We start from the raw sequence: 25,544 nt of genomic DNA on the forward strand, positions 1-25,544 counted from the left end.
AGTAAGAATAGCACTAAGGAAGATGAAGTCAGGGAAAGCAGCAGGTTCAGATGAGGTCACAGCAGATATGATAAAGATGCTGGGTGAGATAGGGGAGAAATGGCTTCTGAGGGTACTGATAGCAGTGTGGAGAGAAAGGTGTATCCCAGATGACTGGACAAGAACAAGGGGGACATCCACAGCTGTGGGCAGTACAGAGGCATCAAACTCCTACCACACTGCATTAAAGTTCTGGAGAGAGTGATTGATAAATGGATATGCAGAGTAATAGAATGTAACATTGTGAGATGAACAGTTCAGGTTCCGATCCGGATGCAGCACAATTGACCCCATGTTTGCATTGAGACAGAAGAAGCTAGAAATGAGGAGAGAGTCCAACTGGGCATTCCTAGACTTGGAGATAGTTTATGACAAGGTCCCAAGAAAGCTAATCTGGGCAATACTGCAGTGGTTTGCATTTCCGGAAACATTGGTAGAATTAGTGCAGGCTCTGTACAAGGATCCAGTGACTCAAGTACGAGCAGTGTTCGGCCTCACAGAGGGGTTCCCAGTGGGAGTGGGTGTACATCAGGGTTCAACCCTGAGCCCACTGCTGTTCACACTGGTAATGGACTACATTAGCAAACAGGTTGGCGGGGACAGATCAACAAAGCTGCTGTATGCAAATGATGTGGCAGTACAGGCAGACTTTGAGCTAGAACTTCAGTAAAGGATAGGAGGATGGAATGCAAATCTGAAGGTACATGGGATGAAACTAAGCACAGATAAGATGGTGGTAATGGCAGCAAATTGGGGAGATCAGAAGAAGCTGAGAGTAGAGATAGATGGGAAGATGGTGGAACAGGTAAACAGCTTCAAGTACCTGGGAGGGGTGGTTGAAGAGAAGGGTAGTTTGAATGAAGAGGTCAAAGCTAGAATTAGAGGGGCTGCAGCCAACTGGCATAGAGTATCAAGTGTAGTCTATGACAGAAGAATGCCAAAGAAGCTGAAAAGTAAGGTGTACAAGACAGTGGTGTGACCAGTACTACTGTATGGTACAGAAACCTGGGCAGTATGGTACAGAAACCTGGGCAGTAAAGGTAGAACAGTTGAAGAAGCTAGAGGTGATGGAAATGAAGTGCCTGAGAAAGGTGGTAGGATGCACACTGTGGGACAGCCGAAGAACTGAGGACATAAGAGCAGAAGCCAAAGTAGCTCCAATTGCAGAAAAGATCAAAGGGGACAGATTACAGTGGTTTGGGCACATGTGTAGAAAAGCAGAAGACGATCTGGTGAGGAAGATTTGGGACAGACAGGAAGAAGCTAAGAGGAAGCAAGAATGTCTAGCAAAGAGGTGGATGGATTGTGTGAAAGAAGATCTGCGACAATCAGGCATGAGTGTTGAAGAAGGCAGGAGTGTGGCACTGAATCAAGAGAGTTGGTGACTGTTAACACGATACCCTGACCCCATGTAGAAAAAATGGGAAAAAGGGGGCTGATGATGATGATGATAAAGAATCACAGACCAACAACAAATGCAGTGGCCTGTATGCAGTATTTACACTTCCCTTGCCTATACTTAACAGTGAACCACTGTAAGAAGTACAAGAATCAATCAAAGGGCTACTGCATAGACATCTGCTCTAATATTGTAGACAAAAGGGGTATAGCTAGATCCCTGCCATTTCCAGATTTATGAAAAAAGAAACAGAGACCATTTAGAAACAATATTTATGGCACCTTTACTTGGGCCCATGCCTCTTAACTGTCCACATTTTTGCCTCATGTTTTGGTTTGCTCCTCATAAAATTTTGAGTTTGCTGACAAATCATTGAGGATTGAATTCAATAAATTATGACAGACAATTGAGTTTCATACTTCATATCCTCCAAAAAATGCATGCTAATGTAATATCTGTTAGTCTAACAATTTCTAGGTTTGTAAGAGCAGTATTTAAAATCTGGCCCTATTTTTATGTATGTGCATGTGTGTGTATAAACACAGCGTTTGACCTGTCAGTCTTGCAGAAGTATCCATAGCAAGATCCCTGAATTTCATGCAAGGATCCTAGAACTCAAGCTTAAGGTCTTGGGAGTTTCCGAAAGCTCACTAAAGCCACATACACAGGATGCTAAATTTGCTTTACCAGTGTCCAACATACAGAAATGAAAGGAAGAGTAAAGGAGCCAGAGGTGCTCTAATTATGATTAGTAACTCCTTGCAGTTGGAGCTCCATTCACAACTGAAACCAAGTTACAGTAGACTCCCTCTTATCCGGCCTCTCTTTAACCGGCCATCAAATTTCTGCATAGCCCTGGCAAAAGACAACAGAGAAGAACAAAACTTTGCCTCCTCTGGGCTAAATAATAACAGACATTTGAGTTTTAGACTTCATATTTATTAGAAAAATGCATACTAACACAAATCATGTTATTCTAGCTGATTAATAACCTATAAATATTATTTTGTATGCTTTTTCTGACTAACCAGCCATTCGTTAATCCAGCCTAAGGTCCAGTCTCAGTGAGACCAGACAAGAGGGAGTCTACTATAACTGGAAAATAAACCTTACTAGTAAACACTGTTTATTGTAAAATGAAAGCAATTACACATTGGACGCATGTATCTGAAACATGAATACACAGAAAAGTTTTCACCTGGTTCACTCAACTGATTAAGTGATGCCTGTTCAAACAAGCTCATTGTTCTAGAAAATTTATTTATTTTACTTTTATTTATACTTTGATGACCTGGTTAGTCTTTTCAGGGGATACCCAAGGCAGTTTTTATATTATTAGAGGAAACTTTGCCAGGACATTAGGAAGCATCCCCTACACTTTTTGATAGGTGCAGTGGGATCTTTTACATCCATCTGAGCTACCGCCAATTCAAACAGATGGGGCCTCTGCTTAATGTCTCATCCAAAGGATGAAATGCCCTATGGAAAACCAGTCAGCTGCTTCATGGCAGCATATTAAGCTGCTGTGAAGCTTAAACAGAAAAAATATATACGCTTGCTAAACAACACTTCGCTGTTTATTTCATAGGTTCATAGATGTTTACTTGGCTAACCACCACAAGGGCCTTTTTAAGTCTAGCCTTGCATCCCAAATCTCTGACAAGTTCTGATACTGTTGATAAATGTAAGCAGGGGCTTGGGAGATGAAACATTTACATGCTAGAGCCTGGGACATGAACCATATACAGGATGTCTGTGTCCATTAGAGACATAGGTGCCAAATCAGGGATGAATTTCCTGTTCCCCATCCAGTTATCCAGGTTGCAGTTGAATTGGTCAGGGAGGAACTCTGCTTCACATGGATTGAGAGCCTGTTCCAGAGACGGGGTAATCTCTGGGATACATACCTATCTCTCCAGCAAGTCCTATTTATATCACAGGCAAGGTTTAAGTCTTTAGAATGGGTAATTCTGGTGCTGTTTGTTTTGTGATATGTGGGAGGCCCATCAGAGTGGGATCTGACAATGCCTTGTATGTCAGGCATAGATCTCCCCTCAAAACCTGTAGGAGACAGAATACAGGGATAGATCCTTGAGGTGGTTTTCATAGGACATTTTACGTAAGCCCTGTATTCTTTTAGTGAGATACCTCTGTGGACGTTCCATTTGTTGGATATCCCTGGTTGGGTACATACTAAAGGGAGAATTGTACTCAATGATAGGTCTGATGAATACCAAATAAAGTAGAATAATGACTTCTGTAGACTTAGATGCCATACCTTTGTTTATAAGTTGTGCAATATAGAATTATTTCCTCACAACTGTAGATGCATGGTGGTCAAAGACCAGATATCCCTGAATACTGGGTCAGGATGATAGTTCATAAAAATGGTAAGTCCACAATAGTAGAAACACTTTATTGTACAAGGTAAAAGCTTTCGGGAAATACACTTCCTCAGTTATCATATCATTATCATATGATAACTGAGGAAGGGTGTTTCCTAAAAGCTTTTATCTTGTACAATAAAGCGTTTCTACTGTTGTGGACTTATCATTTTTATGAGTACAGCAACAGAGTTCTTGGTGGTTTACTACAACTAGCTAGTTCATATTGTATTTTCAGGATGATAGTTACCAGGGGTGGGTGACTTCCCAAAGGATACTATTATGCATTTCTTGGCATTTAGTTTTAGTCCATGACTCTGACACCAGTTGTTTGTCTGTGTCATCCCCTCCTGGAGAACATCTGTGTCAGTGTGGGACTCAATGACAGCTCCTAATTTGCAATCATCTGCAAATTTAGTCAGCCAGCAGCCACTGACATTGGTCTTGACTTCAGAGAAGTAAATGCCAAAAAGGAGCGGTCCATGGACTGATCCCTTAAGGACTCTACTTGTAACTGGCCACTTTGTAGAGGTGGACTCCCCAGTTCTAACTTCCTGGGCCCTGCCTTGAGCCAGTTGGCTATCCACTGGCTGACATATGAGTTTGTACCTAACCTCTTGAGTGTGTCTACGATGCCCAAGTGGGGTATTGTGTCAAATGCCTTGGCCAGGTTAAAGTAGGCAGTGTGAACTATTTTGTTGTCATCCATTGCTTTGGTGACCTTCTCAAAGAAGTCCACCAGGTTGAGTAGGCATCATCTGCCCTTGACGAAACCAAACTGGGCTGGGTCCCATGTCTGGAGGTTTATTATATCACTGTCCATCATTTCTATGGTAATTCTTTCCATGACTTTACACGCAAAACTAGTGAGACTTATGGGTCTGTACTTTCCAGGGTGTGTAAATGGCCCAACTTTGTGCAGAGTATATTTCTTTTTTTTTAAAGAAGTAGATAGTTTTAAAAAAAAAAAAAAAGATTCATGGTTGTTTATACATGTGCATCTTTGTGTATACCACGGAGCAAGAGAGAGAGAGCAGAACAGGCACATAGTAACAGATAGTCCATCATCATGCACGTCCTCCACAATAAGAAGTAAGAAACTCTAATTTCTGACATAACTGACTAACTTTAATCTTTTGTGATTTAGCATCAAATCGATCATTCAGAGCAGCACTATGTTTCTGACAGTAAAATAGGCATGGTGGGGGGGGGTGTTGGGGGTGGCAATGTCTTGCATTCTAAGATTTTTTTTTTTATTACATTCATTTGCTCAAAATGAGACATCTGCACTGTATTCATGTAAAGTTGATGTTCTTCATTCCACATTGCTGCAGTCCTAACTATTGGGTAGTCCGCTGTCCAGTCGTATTGAATACCAGTGATCACGCTGACGCGACGGTCGTCAGACAGGGTACTAATGCCAGTACCGACGCGCTGTCCCAAGTCGGCGAATACCAAAGTATATGGCTGGCGTCGGGTCCGTCACTGATAGACGCTGGCGTCAATGTCGTCAGGAGGGTAATGATGCGCCGACCGTCATATCCTCAGTCTTTTTTGCCGCATGGTCCGATGCAGAAGCAATTTTGCGAGTGCAGGTTGGCGTTCTGAAAGTTTCTGAAGTCAGAGTTTCAGACCGAATCAAAGTTGGCTAAGTACCCGTTGGGATTATTTTGGTTTTTCTTGCCTCAGTATTTAACCGGATGTCAGAAAAGTGAATAACTGTATTTCTTGTGGGAAACAGATACCTCATAGGGATTATCATACTTTGTGTATACCTTGTTTAGGGCCTGAGCACGACGTTGTTGGATGCCGCTCTTGTGCTAGATTTAACAAACGCACTATTAAGAGAAGGTTAGACTGTGCCAGGTTAGTGTTTGGGAAGCGTGTGTATTATAAATGCGCCGGATGCTCCGGGGCCTTGACCGACAAAAGCGCAAGGACAAAGCAGCAAAGCCTAGGGGAAGAACCGACAGTCCCAGACGTCGGTTCTTTGGAAGGCTCAGTGGAGCCGGAGGTTCTGCCAGGTGTTTCTTTGGAGTCTCAGGGAGAGACTTTACTGTTACAGGATGTATCCTCTCAGGAAGTAGGCCAGGCTGAGGGGGCTTCTCAGGTGGCTGTTCTTCCCTCTCTTCCTAAGGTGGTTAGAGCCTCCCATTCTGTTTCCAAGACTTCTTTGAGAGGCAGGCCAAGTGTAGCTGCAGTAGGGGGTTCTCCTAGTGCTTCAGGGTCTTTGCCTAAGAAACATATGCTTAAAATGGCAGAGGATTTGATTACTATGATAAGAGGTTCTATGCCCCCTCCTGATAAGAGGCCTAGGGTGGAACCTGAGTTTGAGAGTTTTGAGCAATGTTCGAGGGCTTCTGAGTCTTCGACTGAAGACTTGGGAGTATCCTCCTTATTCTGATTCTGATGTGGATGATTCTACTCCTTGACTTCCCTCCTGAGGATTTTTCATTTTCAGAGACTCTGCATTCCATGAGGGAGCATTTTAAATGGGAAGGTCAAGATTTCTCTGATTCCAGGAAAAGGCTTAGGGAATTTGTTCCAGAAAAAGCTTAGGAATTCTTGTTTTACCCCAGCATAGGCCTTTAGCTATACCTCCTGTTCTGAATGTGGTGGAAGATGTTTTGCAGAGGCTTCCTGAACCCTGATTCTTTGCCTCCTGCCCCAGTTAAACCGGATAGGTATTATAAGGTGCCTGAAGCTCATAAGTATCTTTTAAGAGTCCTAGGGCAGACCGAGGCTTGGTCTCTCAGGGGCCTAAAGGTGTGGCCGAAACGGCTCTCAGGGGGGCCAGGGTGCAGGGCCTCAGTTGTTAAAAATCCTGTCCCTCCTGATAAAGAGGCAAGGGCTTTGGATAGATGGGGAAAGAAAGTGTATACTTCTTCCACTTTAGCAATGAGAATTGTCAGTTTCATGTTAAAATATCAGAATTATCTCCTTTCACAACTGAAATCTAAGGTGGATGCTCTGGCGGAAGGTATTGAGTGTAAAGAGTTGCAGGATTTAGTTCATGTGTCTGAACAGGTGGGTAAACATTCCTTGCAGTGTGGTTTTGATGCTGTGCAGGCCTCCTCGGGGTGGCTGCCACTGGTTCTCCTGGTTGAGAGATCAGAATTTAGCTGAGCATGTTAAACGAGGATTTTGGATGCTCCTTTACAGTCTGATGTGTTGTTTGGTTCACCTGTGGAAGCAGTCTTAAAGAAAATGGAGGACAAGGCTAAGTCTATGCAAACTGTTAAGGATTTTTTGCAGGTGCAGCCTCCAAGTTTAGTAGAAATTGGCCTTCTAAGGGATGGACTTATCCTGCTTATGATTCCCAGTCTAGGGGTAGGACTAGACGTGGTAGGGGCAGAGCTCAAGGTTCTTTTAGGCCTAGGAGAGGAGTTCACCTGCTCAGACTTCTGGTGAGGGCAGGGGTCAGTCCTTTCGTAAGCAGACCCAATGACCTGCCTTTTCAGCTGCCAGTACATTCTCACCTGGCGGCACCTTTAGGAGGAAAGGCTGTCTCTTCAAAAAAAATTGGGATTTAATTACCCAAGACAAATGGGTTCTGGATATCATTCACCACGGTTACAGGTTTTATTTCCATACCTTGCCTCCTTTCAAAGGCATGCCAGACATTCCTCCTCTACAAAGAACAGAGGCTCACAAGCACATTTCTCTGTTGCTCCAAATAGGAGCCATTCAGTCAGTTCCTGTGCCAGAAAGGGGCCTAGGATTTTATTCTCGCCTGTTCCTAGTACCAAAGAAGGGGAACACGCGGAGACCAATTTTGGATTTATCTATCCTCAACACTTATCTGGACATTCCAAAGTTCAAAATGTTGACGTTACAGCAGCTTTTTACTCTGCTGGGCAAAGATCACTGGATGGTAACTTTAGATCTCAAGGAAGCTTACCTTCATGTGCCTATAAGGCTAAGTTGCAGAAAGTATCTGTTGAGCTTTCGAGGAAATTCTCATTATCAGTTCTCTGCATTGCCCTTTGGCTTATCTACTGCTTCAGTATTCACAAAGGTTCTGGCTCCAGTGATAGCTTACTTCAGGCTAAAAGGAATTCAAATCTATCCCTTACTTGGACGACTGCCTGATTCTGGCTCAAGAAAAGGAAGACCTTCTACAGCATTTGGAATATGTCATAGCAGTGCTAAGATGCCTAGGGTATTCTGTGAGCGAAATAAAGTCCAGTCTAGTACCCTCTCAAGACATGTGCTTTCTGGGTGTGAGACTGAATACAGCAGCCCAGATGGTGGCCTTTTTACCCCGGACAAACAAAGAATCTTTCCAGTTACTTCCATCACTTATCTCTTCAGTCCGGCTGACTGCAGGACAGTCCTTCAAGCCTTAGGGTTCATGGCATCTTGTATTCTGGTGCTTCCAATGCCAAACTGCATATGAGGAAGCTACAATGGTATCTCAAAATCTATGGACACAGCACTGCCAAGATTTGGACACTGTCATTCAAATAATACCTTGCATTCAAAAGGAATTTTTGTGGTGGGCTCAGGAATGTCACCTAAACAAGGGACTCTCTGTGACCCGCCAGAGGCAAGTCAGATTCTAACGACGGATGCCTCAGACATTGCTTGGGAGCTCATCTAGATGGAAAGTGGATACAAGACAAGTGGCCTGCCAGACTACAGCATCTACATATCAACATGAAAGAGATGTTAGCAGTCCAGTTTGCATTAATGGCTTTCAAGGAGTTACTTCTTCCAGGGCAGGTGTTGATTCTAACAGACAACACAACTGTCATGTGGTACATCAACAAACAGGGGAACACATTCTTACCCATTGTGCAGGCAAGCAATGATTTTATGGGAGACCAGCTTGCAACTAACTCTTCAGGCAAGGTTTCTGCCGGGCACAGAACTCCTTAGCAGATGTGTTAAGCAGACAAATCATGGATCCCCACGAGTGGAAACTGGATCTTCATGTATTTCAAAATTGACAGTGTCATGGGGAACTCCAGACATAGATCTGTTCGCTTCTCCACTAAACCACCAGCTGCCAAAGTTTTGCACGAAGGAATTTCATCACACAGCTTGGAAAGTGGATGCTCTTTCTTTCAGTTGGAAAAATCTTCATGTGTATGCTTTTCCACCTCTGCCTCTTCTCCCAAAGGTGCTTCTAAAGGTCAGACAAGACAAGCCAAGGATGATTTTAATAGCTCCAGATTGGCCTCGCAGCACTGGTACCCATTACTGAGGAGTCTGGTAAGGAAGCCTCCATGGCCTTTACCCTTGATTCCACACCTATTGTCTCAGAGGGACGGTCATCTGCTCAATGTCAAGCTTCAAACTCTTCATCTAACAGCCTGGCATATTCTGTTTTGAAAGACAGCAGGTCTCAACTTCCTCAACAAGTTTTAAATGTGATTATGGAAGCCAGAAGACCTAGTACAAGGAAAGAAAAATGGAAGAGATTTTTATTTTGGACTGCAGCAAAGAATTTGGAGATTTCGGAGCCTAATTTGTGTGTGGCTTCAATGTCTTACTGAGTTATTGGACAAAGGTTTGTCTTTCTCTTCCATTAAGATTCATGCTGCAGCAATATCAGCTCACTATGATTGTGACCCACCATTGTTTCTACATCCTTTGTTCAAGCAATTTCTTAGAGGGCAAAGAATATAAGACGTGAGCTCCTACTCCTGCTTGGGATCTCAATTTTGTGTTGGAGAAACTTACTCTACAACCTTTTGAGCCCTCACGCTACTCTGGAACTGAAATACTTGTCATGGAAGACTGCTTTTTGTTGGTCATTACTTCTGCAAGAAGGGTTTCTGAGTTACAGGCCCTTATGGCGGTTGAGCTTTTGATTTTTTCATATAATAGGGGTATCATCATACTAATCCTAATTTTTCCTTAAGGTGGTTTTCTAGGTTGTGGCTTTTAAACCAAACTATTCATTTGCCTACTTTCTATGCAGATCCCCAAAATAAGGGGAAAAGATTTTGCACACTTTAGATGTACACAGGCAATTATTTATTATTTAAGCAGGACTAAAGATTTTTAGCAGTCTCAGCAGTTGTTTGTTTCTTTTTGTTTGAGTTCGCATGGCAAAGCTGTGTCCAAAAACAAACTATTTCTAGGTGGATTGGGTTTTGCATTGCATTTGTTATTCCCATCATGGCAAAGAGATTCCAGCTGGGATTAGGCCTCATTCCACTAGGGCTACTGCCACTTCAACAGCATTTCTAAGGGGGTGGCAACTAAGGATATTTTGCAGCTACTTGGAGTTCAGTGCATACTTTCTCTCTAAGCATTACCACCTCTCTCTCTACTCTAAGTCTAGGGCTGTTTTACAGCTAGCTTGCAAGGCATCATATTATCATCTTCCCTTGCTGCATATGATTTGCCAGCCTCTCCCTTCTCTGCTATGGTTCATTGTTAGGAACTGCAGCAATGTGGAATGAAGAACATAGTACAGTTTGTACCTACCATAAATGTAGAATGTAGATGGATCACATTGCTGATCTTCCTCTCTCCTTCCCTCTCCTTTAGGGGGTGGTTGTGTAGGTGTGATTATATTCTGGTACCTTTGTATATATTGTATATTTTTTTGTGCAGGTATGTTTGGTATGTTTTGGTTTTGGCCTTGTCTTTTAGGGTCTTCTGACATCTGGGGCAAGAAAAGACTGAGGATATGGCGGCCGTCATGATTGCATTAAGTATCGTACTGGCGTCTGTCGATCTAAGTTGCTGCGACGGCGACCGACGTCAACTTTATCCTCGCACATACTCACGGCCCTGGACAGCCGGACTTAGGACTAGTGCTGACTGCAGCAATGATCTTCCGGCAATGCTGGTATATAACAAAACTGTACTCTATAACTGCTGGGTCTGCACACATGTGTACGTTAAGACATTAAATACTTACATAACTTATATTTTGGATGTAAAATACTTCAACAACAATTAAATCCACTACAGCAAGTTTAAAACATTCAGCGGAGGAACTATTTTGCTTCAAAAATATTTTTAAAAATATACAGAAAAAAAAAAAACACAAATTAACAGCACATTCTCTGAGCACAATAATGCCCCCACAGCGAGCCCGTTCTTTAAGCACAATTATACAATGGTACCTTGTTATTATTTAAAAACGTGCATACTGATTGGTCAACCCAACCAGTGTGCCCATTGTAAATTGTGCATATACCAGTAGAAAAAATCTGGTCGCTAACATCTGACTGGACTTTCTTCTGTTAATACTTGCTAAGGCTTTGCAGTTTTCTTGAGCTAAGAGGTTGAGAGGTACATATACAGGGCATAGAAAATGCAAGGAACATTGGGTATGCTATGGAAAACTAAAGAAATGTACCCAATTTTCTTTGTATTTTTGCCCTGTCTCTCTCTTGCACCTCTAAACTGTCTTTCATGTTGTTTGCACATTCAAATTGTTTTTGTTTTGTTTTTTTAAAAAGCAGCAGCAGCAGCAATGGAGATCTTCCTTTTTCTGTTGCATGCATTGCAAAGCACTGATGTATGAAAGCATGGGAACGTAAGTCCCATACACATGCACAGTACATCAATAAAGCAGAAGAATGCGGAACAACACAAAGGTACACCTCAGTGCTATTTTACAAAGACATTATTTAAGAAAAGTGAGTAATTTCTTTCTTAAGTAATGTCATTGTATAACAGCAGTAACCAACTCATGGGTGTGGGGTTGCCCTTATGATTAAACCACACCAATTGTGGGTAAATCTTCAATATACCACACCCACAAGTTGGTTATTGCTAAGTAATAATGCCCAAGTGTGTGTGTGTGTGTGTGTGTGTGTGTGTGTGTGTGTGTGTGTGTGTGTGTGTGTGTGTCTCCAAAGATGGTTTAACATAATGGACTGAAAACTGACAGAACATTACTTAACCACCAGAGTGGGAGTAAAACAACTTTTACAATATGGAAAAACAGGCCACCCCACTGCCCACACTCAGTTACACTTCAGAATCTCGAGCTACTGAAATATTGAACTTCAGTAGCTCGAGACTGAAGTGTCGAAACTGCACTTGCGTGAAAGTGCAGAATATTGAGTGTGGAAATGATGCATGAGGAAATGTCGAATCCGCATTGTGGATGTAGTTGGAGATTCCGGTAAATGATGCTTTACTAGGGGTTTTGGGTAGGGATTTTAGTGTGTGTGAGTGTGTTTGGAGTTTTGGGGTGTTGGTTGGGGTAGGTAGGTGACATTGTGAGTGTGTAAGTGTTGTGAGTGGTGGTATTTGTACATATGTGATGTGTTTGTGCAAGGGGAGTGTAGAGTGTGTAGTGGTGGTTTTTGTGTGTTTGTGTTTTTAGTGTGACCTCTGAGTTAGTATATATAAGTAGGGGGGTGGGGGGTTTGCCCCCTCACATGGTGGGTGCTGCTTATATGTAGGGTTAGCGGTTGTGTTTGTTTTGTTGCGTTTGTGTGTGTTCTGTTGGTTTATAGTGTAGGGAGGAAGGTGTATGTGTGATTGTGTGTGGAGTGTGTATGTTGGTAGTCGCAAATTTGAATTTCGTGCTTTTGGGGTTTGGGGGTTTTTAAATTTTCGGCTTTACAGTCCCGGGATACTGAATTTCGAATTTCAGTATTTCGGGATTGTAAAGTGAAACCCACACTCATACATACCAAGAACAATTCAACTAAGAAATCTATACTCAGTAAGTTTACACCTCAGAAATAGGCACTGTATATATGTGTCTCCAACTGTTTTTGAGGTTTAAAGTCATGTTAAACATCATGGACAGATTTTTTTCCGCACTGATCTTTTTCAGCTTTGGCATTTATCCAATTGCAGTAAGTGATATACTTCCCTTTTGATATTCAAGTGGATATTTAAGCACTGCATCAAACATTAGTAACATAATAAAGCCTGACAAAGGGCTCATGCCAGCCCTAAAGCTTGATTGCAAGACCCCTGTTGGTCCAATGAAGGGTGTTTCATCACATTTGTGTTCCAGTGTCTGTGTTTTCTGTTAGTGGACCCAACACAGCATTTCTTATTTTATTTTTTCCTTCCATCATGAATAAGAGTTTGCAAATTTTCTGTGTGGCTAAAGAAGTCGCCTTGGTTTAAATTTATCCTTGTCTGAAATAAATATTTTAGTGTTGGTTTGTCTGTAAAGCCTGTGCCTCACCCAGGAGGGTTTGGCATAATGTTTAAGCTCTTTACCTCACAGATGAAGTAAAGGGTTTGGTTCTGACCTGTGGTTATTAGCTAGGGTTATAGATATAGACTGCTATTTACCTATGAACCTTTTATTATAAGGACTGTTGCATGCTACTAAGAGTGTGTTTTGGAGTTGCATTCTCCAGAGTATGTCACTGTCTACCTACCTGTGTAGATATAAATATGGGTATACATACATAAATCAATGTATGTGTGTGGCTTCATTTTGAAATGTCAACACTTCATTTTTGCCAAGAGCTGTTCTTTTTTATCAAAAGATTGACAGTTTTGCTCATCGAAATGTGCTATAATTTTCTTGTGACTAGTTAACCATAACACTCAAGTGGTGTTTGCACTTTGTTCACTATGGTGCAACCATGGAGTTACTATATTTAAGCTACTGTGGTGTGGGGACAGAACCCCCTTGTTTGGAGGGTGTGGTGGTGAATACCATCCATATGTAAAACTTTGAAAGGTAGGATGTTTTTGTGTGTGTGGTGTAGTGATCAGTAAAGGAAATTAATTGTTTCTTTTTTCAAACAGGTGTGGGTGGGAGCTAGTTCTTTGGACCATCACAAGGCACTGGTTGAGCCAACTACACCTCTGATTAGCATGTCATATGGTATAGCCTTACTTCCATAGAAATCAATTGAAATATACATGTCATGGAGGTTAGATCACAGCCCCTGTCTGTGTGGTACATGTTAAGCCTCCCAATACGACATTGTGTACTTCAGTATGCATTTTGGTTATTCTTTGTTTTTAATTATTTTATGTCAGTATGTTTGCATTGTTAACTAGCTTTTTCCCATAATCATAACTGTGAACATTACTTAATTTCTCAATAGGCCTTTCCGAGTTAACTGAATAAATATGTAAACTTTATTTTTCAAAGTGATGTTCTACCATTATTTGGTACTGAAGCATCTGTTCATACTACATACAATGCACAGCTTGCAAGAGCATAATGTCACAGGTAAATATCAGTATTTACCTGTTATTGTTGTCCAGTAACACACAAATCCATTTGTCATAATAGGTTAGCTATTTTGCTTTTGCAATTGTATAACATAAAAAAATATCTTCAGCTCAGAGATTGAAGGAATGATTTTTGTTTCTTATGTCCATTGAATTGTTTTAAACTGCGGTGGTGGTGCTGCGGTAGCGCTGTCGCCTTACAGTAAGACGTTGTCCCGTTCGATTCTCAACTAAAGCGTCTTCTGTCTGGAGACCTTCATGAATGGGCGTACCTTCATTGAAGGTTGTGCGTCAGGGCTGGCAACTCAGCATGTAAAAATCTACTGCCAATCAATAGCGGACCGGAGTTCCGTGGTGGCAACCCCTAACCGGGAAAAGACGAAAGACACAACATGTCCATTGAATTGTTTTACTTCCCAGTGCTGCATTATTTACTGTTGCATTTATTAATTAAACTTCATATCTCTTTCCACCTAGATATGAAGGATACTGATGACAGTTCTGTACTGCAGCAGCCCAAAAGAGAAGAGGAGGAAGTTCTGGATCAAGGTACTGTGTAGCCATTTGAGTGATTGAATACCTGTTATACATAATCTTGACACCTTTAGACACATGGCCTGAAGATTAGTGAATTATTAAGAGTACTTTGGTGTGAACTGGTGACATGTTAAAAAGTGTTCTCAGTTTATTATTTTTGTAAATGAGTGAGTTTGAATGCCTGAAGCATACAGCTTTCTGTTGCTTTTTGTTAAAAGTTAAGTGGAGGTGCCTTTGTGCAGTACAGATATTAGGAACTGTTAGTATGAATAAGTCATAAAATATTAGCCAGTCCCTGGTCCATGACTTAGAAGTCAAGCTCATTAGCACAGTCTAATATATTATTTTATCTTCAGTTTTCTTAATTAGCTTCCAGTTTTAACACTTGCATAGTATTTACACTGTCAAACACATTTTGCTTAAGAATCACTAAATCGCAGTGTGAATATGGTATATTTTAGGCTTTAGCCATTTTCTCAAGCAACTAACAGTTTTGTGTGCTTTTTTAAAGTATATTCATGGCCTTCGACTTTCAAATACCCAAGCAGCTTGTCTTCCTCAAAGTAGTGGTTTAGCTGAAGAAAAGGCTGTTTTGCCATGACACAGAAGGCACTACTGTGTCACAGATTAAAAAAGAGTAGCGAGGTGGCCTGCATGTAATAACAGATTTGCATTTAGTCATCTTTTTGACATGGCCTAGATTCTGCATGCAGCAGGGGAACCAGCTACAGAAGTAAGCCCTGGCTACCATAGAGTCAGGAGGTTTAATTAAGCACTTGTTGGTCTGCTATCTGTCCCAGGTTTGGGGGTGGGGAACGGTATTTAGGAAGACTTTGACTTCTGGCATTGGTCAGAGATGTAGCACTTTATCATAATACATCATAATATACAATGTGACAGACTGTGCTTGAAGTACATACATCTTAACTTCACAGTAAGTTACTCTAGACATGAAAAGGAATCATGGATGTGTTTAGGCTCTAGTTGAACAACCACCAGGATAAACATCTTCTGCAACTAACCAAAGTAGTGTCTTTGAGTTTAGCTGGATAAGTGGGGATCTGTTGGTGATCTAGCACCCCAGAAGACAATGTGAGGAATAGACCATGACCCTAACAGGGTAGGGATAATCAGCTCTGTTAAGGAGCAGAACTTAGCCATGCATTACATTGAGGCTGGCAGTAGATGTGTCTGCTAGAACCCAGAAAGTTAGATGGCTAACATAACTGACTAAGCTAAAAATGTACACTTGATTTTCTCAAGAACAACTAACATCATTTTTGTTAGGGCACAGAACACCATGTAAGGCTGGGGTGATGTAAATTAGTATTTGTTTGTTTCACCATGTCACTTTTTTAGTAAAGTCTTTTCAGCTGAGACTTGGAGACTAAATGGGTGGTCTGTGAAAGTTTCTATAACTTATCCCAAGGTTTTCTGACTTCAGAATTGTAATAATCTGGAGTACCCAGGACAAGCCAACTGCATGGAGGTTGAGGGACACTGAATTGAAAAGAATTGTAGAAGGAAGAGCATTCCATTCCATGATGTACAGTGATTTCAGCAAATTGTACCATATGTTCCATAACTTGACTTGCTGGTTAAAGCTTTATGTACATGCAGTCTGTTCTGTTTTAAATAGCTTCATTTAAGACACAGTTTTTGATTCCAGACCTGCACTACCTTAAAAGAAGGGTCAGCTTCAATTTCTGGAATATAGGCTTACGTCTCTTTTGTTATATGCCTTCTCACTCGTTCTCATTTATATATCGCTGTGGTTTCCGAACTCTGGGTAGCAAGCCTGTGAGGGCTGAGGTCTGTATTATAAGATCGATGGTTGAAAACATCGAACACCATATGGTCGACACCATATGGCCGATGTCTTCAAACATCGAACTTATAAAAACAACAAAAAGAAAAAAGTACCCTAACAGGTTTAAGCAGGGGGGCAAGCCCCCCTGCACCCCACCCTACTTAAATATACCAACTCAAAACACAGAATATAACATAGGGACATAAACCTTGTCACCACAATAAACAGAACATGCTGAAGGGATAGATTCCTGTCCGAGAGACTTCTCTTACTCTAGAGCAAACTACCTATCTATATCAAACAAAGCTCCTCATTAGCACTCTTCAAGAAAAATCTTGATGATTGGATGGGAAATAGGAAATTCCTGGGATCACCTCTGTGGCTCTCAGGGGCACAGGAAAATAATTTTGGTGAAAGTCACCTGAGGCCTCAAGGCAAACAGAACAGGAAAAAATACCTAGTTTGGTAGCTGTAACTGCATTTTCTTACAGTTACACTGGAACTGCAACTATTGTATTACTGATAAGATATAGTTACACTTGAACGTATTGAGCATCAACATTATGCCTTGCATTTGCATTCTGTCCTTGCAGTTTGCAATATCACAAGACAAGAATGTGAAGGGACACTCAGAATACCTCATGATGATCATTTGATCACTGCTGCAATAGCTTTAGCAGTGTGGATTATATCTTGCATAGGATATAACAACCGGCCAGTTTCCAGAGTATAAGGGCACCTTCCATGCACCCACACTGTTAGCAGCTCAAACATAGATAGAGAAAATTAATGGTTTTGATGCTAAGACCTTCTAAGTTTTCCTGCCACTGTAAAACACTCCTTTTGTGGTCTTTCAAGGATTAATGGACAGCTAGCGTTTCTCCATTGATGGACAGCAAAGTTCCCTTTGGGGGAAAAACTTCCACATCAATATTTTTTGTCAGAAATGTAACTTTTTCAATAAAAATTAATGTACACGTAGAAAATGTGTTTTAATGGGCTGTCTTGTGATTTTCAGTCACTTTTTACTATAAAAACTTAGATTAAATTACTTTTGTGGGCTGCGGTGACCATTTAAAGTGATTTTCAGTATGTTTTGTGGTGGAGAAACGTTTTTTAGTACTTAACTGTTTCACCGACTATTGTTGCTAGTCTTACCTAGGCTTCAGGCATCATTTTCAGGCTTCACTGTAGAAAACTTACTGGTTCCTTAGTTCTTCCTTCTTCCAGTCACAAAAGATGAACATTTCTTGACAGCCTTTGCCCCTTCAGCAGACTACAAATTTCCCTCATTCAGAGATGGGTAGCCTTGCTGTGGCTGTTTCTGGTTCCTCAGACCACTCCTCTTCTACCTTGACTCCCTCAGGTGTAGTTCCTTCAGCCACCATTGACTGGGATTTAGACACATCCTCTGCTGCTGTTGGAGTACCCTTGGTGTAGGCAAGAAAGAACCACACTTATCTGTCAAGAAGGAAGAAGCATGAAATACCTCTCTATCTTGGTGGCCTGTCCCCATGAGTGATATGCTTGACAGGAGTAGGTCTGTTTCTATGGAAGTTTCTGTCAAAAAGAAACAGAAATGTCAACAATTATCTTCCCTTGTGCCTGTTACTTTATGTGGAGGGTCTGAATGGAAAGATGATAAATCTTGAAGCAAAGGAGAGTAGTATTGCTGGAACTGAATTCATTCATTCTCATGTTTTGGTGAGTACCTTCATGGGATGAACCCTGTTTTTAAAAAATCTCAGCAAGACCACACTGATATATAGACTGGATTTTACATAGCATATATCATTAACAGAAGTAGGTTAAAAAATAAAAAAGACAGGTGTGTGAAAAACTCCCAGGATAAAAACATGCCCAGTCCTGGTAAGAGCACTGGTGCCAGGACTAGAAAAAAATGACATCCAACAATGGGGTTAGGACAGACTCAAGTAGTAATCAACAAAAACTGACAGGGAAAAAAAAGAGACATAAAGTTGACAGAGTGGACTGTTAAGGATAAAGAAATTGTGTATTGTTGCTGTTATGCAAGAAGCCCAGAATTTCCAGAAAGAAGATATTCAAAAGATCAATAGAGACATTGCAAATGCAAATTTTTGTTCATTAATACAACAGATCTATGAAAAACATTATATAGACCAAGAAACTTTTTTGAAAAGTATGAGATCTCATATGGTGCAATAGTTCTGCAAAGGAGAAAGCCAAACTATTAATAATAAAAGACCGTTAACATACTAAATATCTGTTTACAATAAACAGAGTTTCAATCACAGGAAATATTAAAAGTAACACACAGGTGGACTGGTTCACACAGTTACAGAAAAACAATATTTAACTAATCTCGTTACTTACTAGATAAAGGCAAGATGAAGTAGGTGAGAGAGAGCTTCTTTAAATTAAAAAAAAAAAAAAGAAAACTGGTAAAAACAAAAAAAACAACTGGAAACAATGAGAATGAATAGACTCTAATATTCACACCACGTTAAATGTTAGCTTTCCAGGTTAGGTTACAAAACAATGAGACCATGAGACTTCACCTAGTATTAGTGATGGATTACTGAATGGCAGCACACATCTCTCTGGTCATCTTCATGTTATTGACACCTAAGATCTGCTGCACCTCCTGGAAGTCATGATACAATCTTTATGGCCTAAGCGAGGTAATTTAATTTCAAACTTTTTTCAGAGTTTGAGGTTAACCTCTTCTCTTCCAGTATCCTATGCTAAAACATATAGATTTAAACAGTTACAATAATGCATGTATATTTCTTTTTCTGTGGAACAGGCCACACTCTTGGTACATTTTTAACCCAAGCAGCTTTATAAATACATTTTTCAACACAAGAATCTGTACAAATCAGTTTGATATACATATGACATATAATTTGTTACAAAATCCCAGCTGACTTTGCTGGAATATGTTACACATCCACTGCCCCGCTTCTCCTGGCTTAGCTGACAATACCTCACATTTCTCTCCCCTTTCAAGATTCAAGCTAGTTTTTCCAGTAACCCTTGAGAAACATTGCTTGAGAGGAATGGGACTGTCTAGGAATACATTAACCCATACCCTGTCTTGAGAACCCACCTCCATTGCCATTGCTGACCCAACTACAGTGCTGCACTGTCATGACATATGCCTGCAACCCTAGGCTCTACCTTAGTAACTGGGCATTTTGCTGGCTGGCTCGATGTAGCCATAGATCCCCCTCAGACTCCTCCTGTCAACCACTGCAAATACTCAGCGCAAGGGCCTCCTTATTATGGTAAGGTTTCATCATGTAATCATGGTACAGTTTGTACCACTGCCATGTAGGTAACATCACTGACCTTCCTTACTACTTTGAAGGGTCCCTCCCAAGCTGCCTGCAGTTTATTGTGTCTGACAGGAATGAGAACCATAACCTGCTGTCCCACAACATACTCTCAAGCTTGAGCATTCCTGTCATACCAGACATTTTCTGCTGTTGAGCTCCTGCCAGATTCTCCTGGGCCAAGCCCAGGAGCTCCCTAAGCCTTGTCCTGAGGTTTAGGACATATGCCGCAACAGACTGTTTGTGGGATTCACAGTCACCCTCCCACTCATCATGAATCAAATCTAAAGGCCCTCTCACCCTATCCCCATACAGCAACAAAAAGGGTGAAAACCCTGTGGATTTCTGGGGTGCATCTCTGAATGCAAGCAGCAGATGGGGCAAATATTTTTCCCACTCTCTCTTAAAGTGCTGCAAATGCCCGTAGCATGGTCTTTAGTATAGACTTTAACCTGTCCACAAGGCCATTAGTCTGGGGATGGTAGAAGGTGGCCTTTAGGAGCTTCAACCCACAGCGCTTCCACAGACAAGCCAGCAGGTAAAATTAATAAAATTAGCACCTCTGTCAGCCAGTATATCTTGTGGGAAACCTACCCTGCTGAAATTCTCTAACAAAGTATTTGCCACCTTCTCTATCTCAATGGAGGACAGAAGCACTGCCTCAGGGTATCTAATAGCATAATCTACTACCACCAGGATATACTTCTTCCCTGTGGAACTTGTGGTACTCAGAGGCCCCACACTTTCCATAGCTACCCTCTGAAATGGCTCCTCTCTTGCAGGCAAAGTCATCAAAGGAGGTTTGACCTTGTCTGCTGCCTTGCCTACTATCTGACACTGCTCACAGGTCCTGCAGTACCCTTTAAAAACCTTGAAATCCCGGGCCAGTAAAAGTTCTGTATAATATGTTGCTTGAGGCACTTTATGCCCATATGACCTGCAAAAGGAATGTCATGTGCTATGGCTAGAAGTGCCAGATGATAGACTCTAGGCACTACCAACGTCTGTATTACCTCACCCTCTAACTCTCCCTCAGCGTCCACTCTCTATACAGTAACCCTCTGTTCCAGTATAAAAACTCCCCTTTTCCTTTAGGATCAGGTACCTCCCTAGCTACCTTTCTGAAACCTCTTAGTGTAGGGTCCAAGAATTGAGCCTGTTTCAACTCTGTCTTTGTAATTCTTCCCAGCTCCACTTCCACAGGAAGTCTGGTATCCTCTGACAGCGATGCCACACTGTCAGCTTGGGTGCTACCACTCGCCTCTGTCCTTACAGTCATTCTGTCCAAGAGAGCATCAGTACCTACCAGCAGCTGTGGTTCACCTTCAGGCTCACTGCTTCCTCCCTGAAATATCCACCTCACCAGCCCTGGCTTCAGAGGTGGGGGTCTGTCTGGGTCTCCCCCAGGCTTCCAGACCCACATGCCTTTCTCTAAGCCTGACTGTGTGTAACTGCATGGACACAAGGTACTGTATTATCAAAATCATTCCCTAGCAAGACATCTGCAGGGATATCCTCAGACACACCTACTTCCTTGCTTCCTTTTCAACCCTCCCATTCAAGGTGAACCCTGGCCAAAGGCATTTGGAATGGGATCCGTCCTAAAGCTCTGACTGGAGTGGACTGCCCAAGCAAGTACTGCTCCTATTTAACCACTGCAGGCTTCACACTGGTTATGTCAAAGGCAATGTCTTTCTTAGCAGTGGCCGGTTTTCCATCCACTAAGATCAAATGCAAACTCTAGTGATAGTTTGGTACCCCTATTGTCTCCAGACAACTTAGAACTGGGATACTCTTGTTTCCACTTGCTGGATCCCCCACTTTTTCTTCCCCACCTTGCTTCCATGGACATGTATATGATACGTGGCCCCACTGATTGCATTTAAAACATTTAACCCTTGATCTGACTGTGTACATGAACTTGTGGCCATTACTGGTGGACTCTGTTGGGGTGATTTAGGCTGCCCACCTTGGGTTCCCTTATATCCATGTGCAGCACTGGGTATCCCCTTCTTGTGCAGTGATGCCCTGTTTGCTATTTTGAGATCCCCTGTTTCCCCAGCTCATCTGTCGAGTTACAGTCCCGATCTGCCAACCAGATTCTCATGTCCTCAGGGAAAGTGCTAAGGGCTTGTTCCCTCACTAAAAGGTCTGCCAGCCCTTCAAAAGTGGTAGCCTGACAACAACTCACCCACCTATGAAAATAAGTCCTTACAAATGCTTTCATCTGCCTTGCATCTATGTTCAGGAAACATTTTTTTGTAAGCTTCAGGTGTTAACTTAAAGTATTTATGTAAACATTGATTTACTCTGTCATAGTTTAAACAGTCAGTATCAGACAACTTAGAAACAGCAGTTACAGCTTTACCATGGAGTAAGGGGGTCAGGAACAGTACCCAGAGCCCTTGGTCAACATTATACTGTTTACATACTCCTTCAGATATACGAATATAAAAGTCAAAATTATCACCCTCTGTAAATTGTGGAAGAAATTTACCCACCTTTATTGCTTCTGGGGTTTGGTTATTCCTTTCCCCATTACCACCATGACCCTGATGAAGAGTCAGCATCTTCCTCTCATGTTGATGCTGCTTCTCATTTTCTTCAGCGTCCAAATGCTGTAGTCTCTGCTGATTCTAATTCCAAACGTTTGGCCTCCATTTCAAGTCTCTTTATTTCCAGATGGATTTTTAAGTTCTCTGAGGAAAAGGTGAACTGTCCTGTTTCTGAGGGCTGCAAATTCCCATCACCAAACTGGTTACCCTCCTAGTTGCTGGTCTGAGCTTCAACTAAGGCTGAAATAATTTCCTCTTTAGTCAGGTTGGTATGCGCCAGTCCTTTGGCTTCACACACCTTATCCAACTGGTTCTTTGTTAGCTTGCCATATTTCTCTCTTGACATCTTTGCCTGCTTTCCCTGACTAACTAAACTAACAAAAAAATAAAACTGTTGTGATAATGAAACTCTCAATGTTTACCTTGTGGCAGCTAAGAATACATACCTTCAATGACAACTGCCTACAGACTACAGAAGTTCAGTCAATATCCACATCACTGCTCACCAATATGTGACGTCCCTACTCTGGGCCAGTAATCAAGGAGTTTGAATCCTTACCACTGACACTGGAGAGAGAAGTTCACTTGGAACAAAAATGGATACACCCAGTATTTTCAGATGCAGCTTTCTGCATCAAGCACAATTTCCCATAAGAACACACAGGGAACACACACAGTCCAGGGTCTGGGTTTCTCTATCTGTCTCTCTGCTCCATAAGACTCCCCACTGGCACAGCTGTAGGGTTGAGTCATAAGGTGAGTGTCCAAGACAAGTCCTGCAGAACCAGCTCTGTGAAACCACTGATGTTCTTCGTGTTTCACTGTTGCAGTCATCACATTTGGGTTATCTGGTTGCAGTAGCCTTCATTCAGCCTGATTAACAAAGTCTTGGGTCCTGCGTCGGTTGCTGTCTCATCTTCTGTGACGTCAGGTAATCAGGGGTATAAAACATGCAGCCGATGCCATTATCCCAGTCTTTCTTGCTGTGTGGTGCCCGAAGCAGAAGCAGTTCGCAAGTGCCGGTCGGCCGACTCCAGAAATTTTCATTTTCAAGTTTCAGAACCAAAGTCTTCAACTAAAGCTAAGTACCCCATTGGGGAAACTTTTTCTGGCTCTAAACCGATGTCAGTAAATAATTGTATTTCTTGTGGAAAGCAAATACCTCATAAAGATTTCCATTCGTACTGTATTCCATGCCTAGGCCCAGACCACAATGTACCTCACTGTCGGATTTGTGCCTTATTTAAACAACGAACTATTCATTGTCAGTATATGTATATTTATGCTTCTAAATAGTTTGGTACTCGGTTCTATTATCCAGTATGTCTTCGGTAAGCCATCAGACTACTGGTATTCCGAAAAAACGCAAAAATAAAGACACAGACAGGCCGCCTAGGTCTAAAGCTGCCGACGGCGCTTCTCCTAAGCCAGTCACCGGTTCGCCTGTACTCAGTGAGGCACTTTCGCAGCCCCTGATACCCGCTACTTCAGATTCGCAGGCCTCTACTGAGACCCATTTGGAGTCCGGTATGCTGTGAGATGCTTCAACTGTGGAACATGCGGATGTCTCTACCTTCTGAGGGTGTATTCAGGCCTACTGACTTGCATATTAAACCGACACCATCTTCCTCTTCAAGGCCTAAAACTCGAACCATGCCTAGAAAACCGATGCCCAGACCGCATGGTCAGGCCTCTATGCCTAAAAAATAAATAAGAATGGCTGAAGACCTTATTACTTTAATCAAGGGAAGCCGGCCTTCCCCCTCTAAGAGACCTAGGACTGAGTTTGCATATGATACTTCTGACCAGAATTCTGAAATTTCTGTTTCCTCTGATGACCAGGATTTACCCTAATCTACCTATGAGGATTCTGATGCTGAGGACTCTATTACCTCTGCTTCCCCCAGAGGATTTCTCTTTTGGTGAAACCTTGTATACTCTTCGGGATCATTTTCGTTGGGAAAGTCAGGATTACTCTGATTCTAAAAGGAGGCCTTTAGCTATCCCTCCTATACTCGACATTGTTGATGATGCCTTTTCGGAATCTAGCTTGGCCCCTGACTCTTTGCCTCCTGCTCCCAGAAAACATGATAGATATTACAGTGTTCCTGATTCTCACAAGTTTCTTTTTAAAAATCCTACTGTTGATCCTGAGACCATTTCACAGGGAATCAAGGGCATTAAGGCTACTACTGCCAAAAATCCTCCCCCCTCTGATAGAGACTCCAGGGCATTGGATAGATGGGGTAAGAAGGTATACACTTCTGCAACCTTGGCCATTAGGGCCTTAAACTGCCAGTTTCATATGTTAAAGTATCAGCAGTACATTATTGGATTGCTTAAACAGAAGATGGTGTTGATTCCTGATTGTGCTGAAAATAAGGATCTACAGGATTTAATGCATTCTGCTGAACAGGTTGGAAAACATACTTTGCAATGTGGTTTTGCCTCACCAGAGGCATCTTGCAGGGCTGCTGTCACTGGGTCTGTACTTAGAAGGCATGCTTGGCTTAAGGAGCAATCCTTGCCAGATCATGTTAAACCTTAATTACTGGATGCTCCCTTAAATCAGGTCCGCCTGTTTGACAACAAAGCAGAAGTTCTTAAAAAGGTGGAGGAAAAAGCTAAATCTATGCAAGATTTAGTAGGCATTGGCCCTCTAAGAATTGGTTCTTTCCTGCCTCTTCCAGGCCTTCTCAGTCCAAACCCAGATCCAGCAGAACAGCCAGGCTTCAGTCCCAGGGTACGTACAGGACTAAGCAGTGGGGGGGTTCCCACTTCCAAATCAGGGAGTAGTAAGACTCCCCCCATGGTAAACTGTCTCAATGAATTAACTTTAAAACTTCCAAGCACTTCTCAACTGACTTCTCCTTTAGGGGGAAAGATTGCTCTGCAGGCAAAAAATTGGGAACTCATTACCCAGGACAAATGGGTTTTAAATATAGTTTCACAAGGATACAGATGTCACTTCCACACGTTACCAACCCCAAACGGTTGGCCAGATCTGCCCCCAAATCAGTGGGCAGAGGCTCAAAAGCAAGTACTCTCTCTCTTAAGCATAAAGGCTATTCAGACTGTACCAGAAGAGGAAAAGGGACAAGGTTTCTACTCAAAACTTTTCCTGGTACCCAGAAAAGACAGCTCATGGTGTCCTATCCTGGACCTGTCTAACACCTTTTTGGTGATTCCAAAATTCAAGATGCTAACTCTTCACCAGTTGCTTCCTATGCTAGGCAAAGATGCCTGGTTGACAACACTTGATTTAAATGAAGCCTACCTGCGCATCCCAATCAGGGAATCTTGCAGAAGATACCTATGCTTCAAAGCAGGCTACATGCACTATTAGTTCACTGCCCTTTGGCTTATCTA

At 42.0% G+C, this 25,544-nt stretch overlaps 1 protein-coding gene across 1 annotated transcript in view; it reads left to right on the top strand.

Moving 5' to 3' along the window:
* The window catches only part of PAM (peptidylglycine alpha-amidating monooxygenase), a 2,584,515-nt gene that overhangs the window by 1,986,808 nt on the left and 572,163 nt on the right, over positions 1 to 25,544 (top strand). Inside the window, exon 17 of the mRNA XM_044063879.1 lies at positions 14,434 to 14,505. Within this exon, the coding sequence (XP_043919814.1) occupies positions 14,434 to 14,505 (72 nt within the window). The remainder of the gene's footprint in view (positions 1 to 14,433; positions 14,506 to 25,544) is intronic.

This window comes from Protopterus annectens, chromosome 2.part2, assembly GCF_019279795.1.
Source record: "Protopterus annectens isolate FY-2018-M chromosome 2.part2, PAN1.0, whole genome shotgun sequence".
NCBI lineage: Eukaryota > Metazoa > Chordata > Ceratodontiformes > Protopteridae > Protopterus > Protopterus annectens.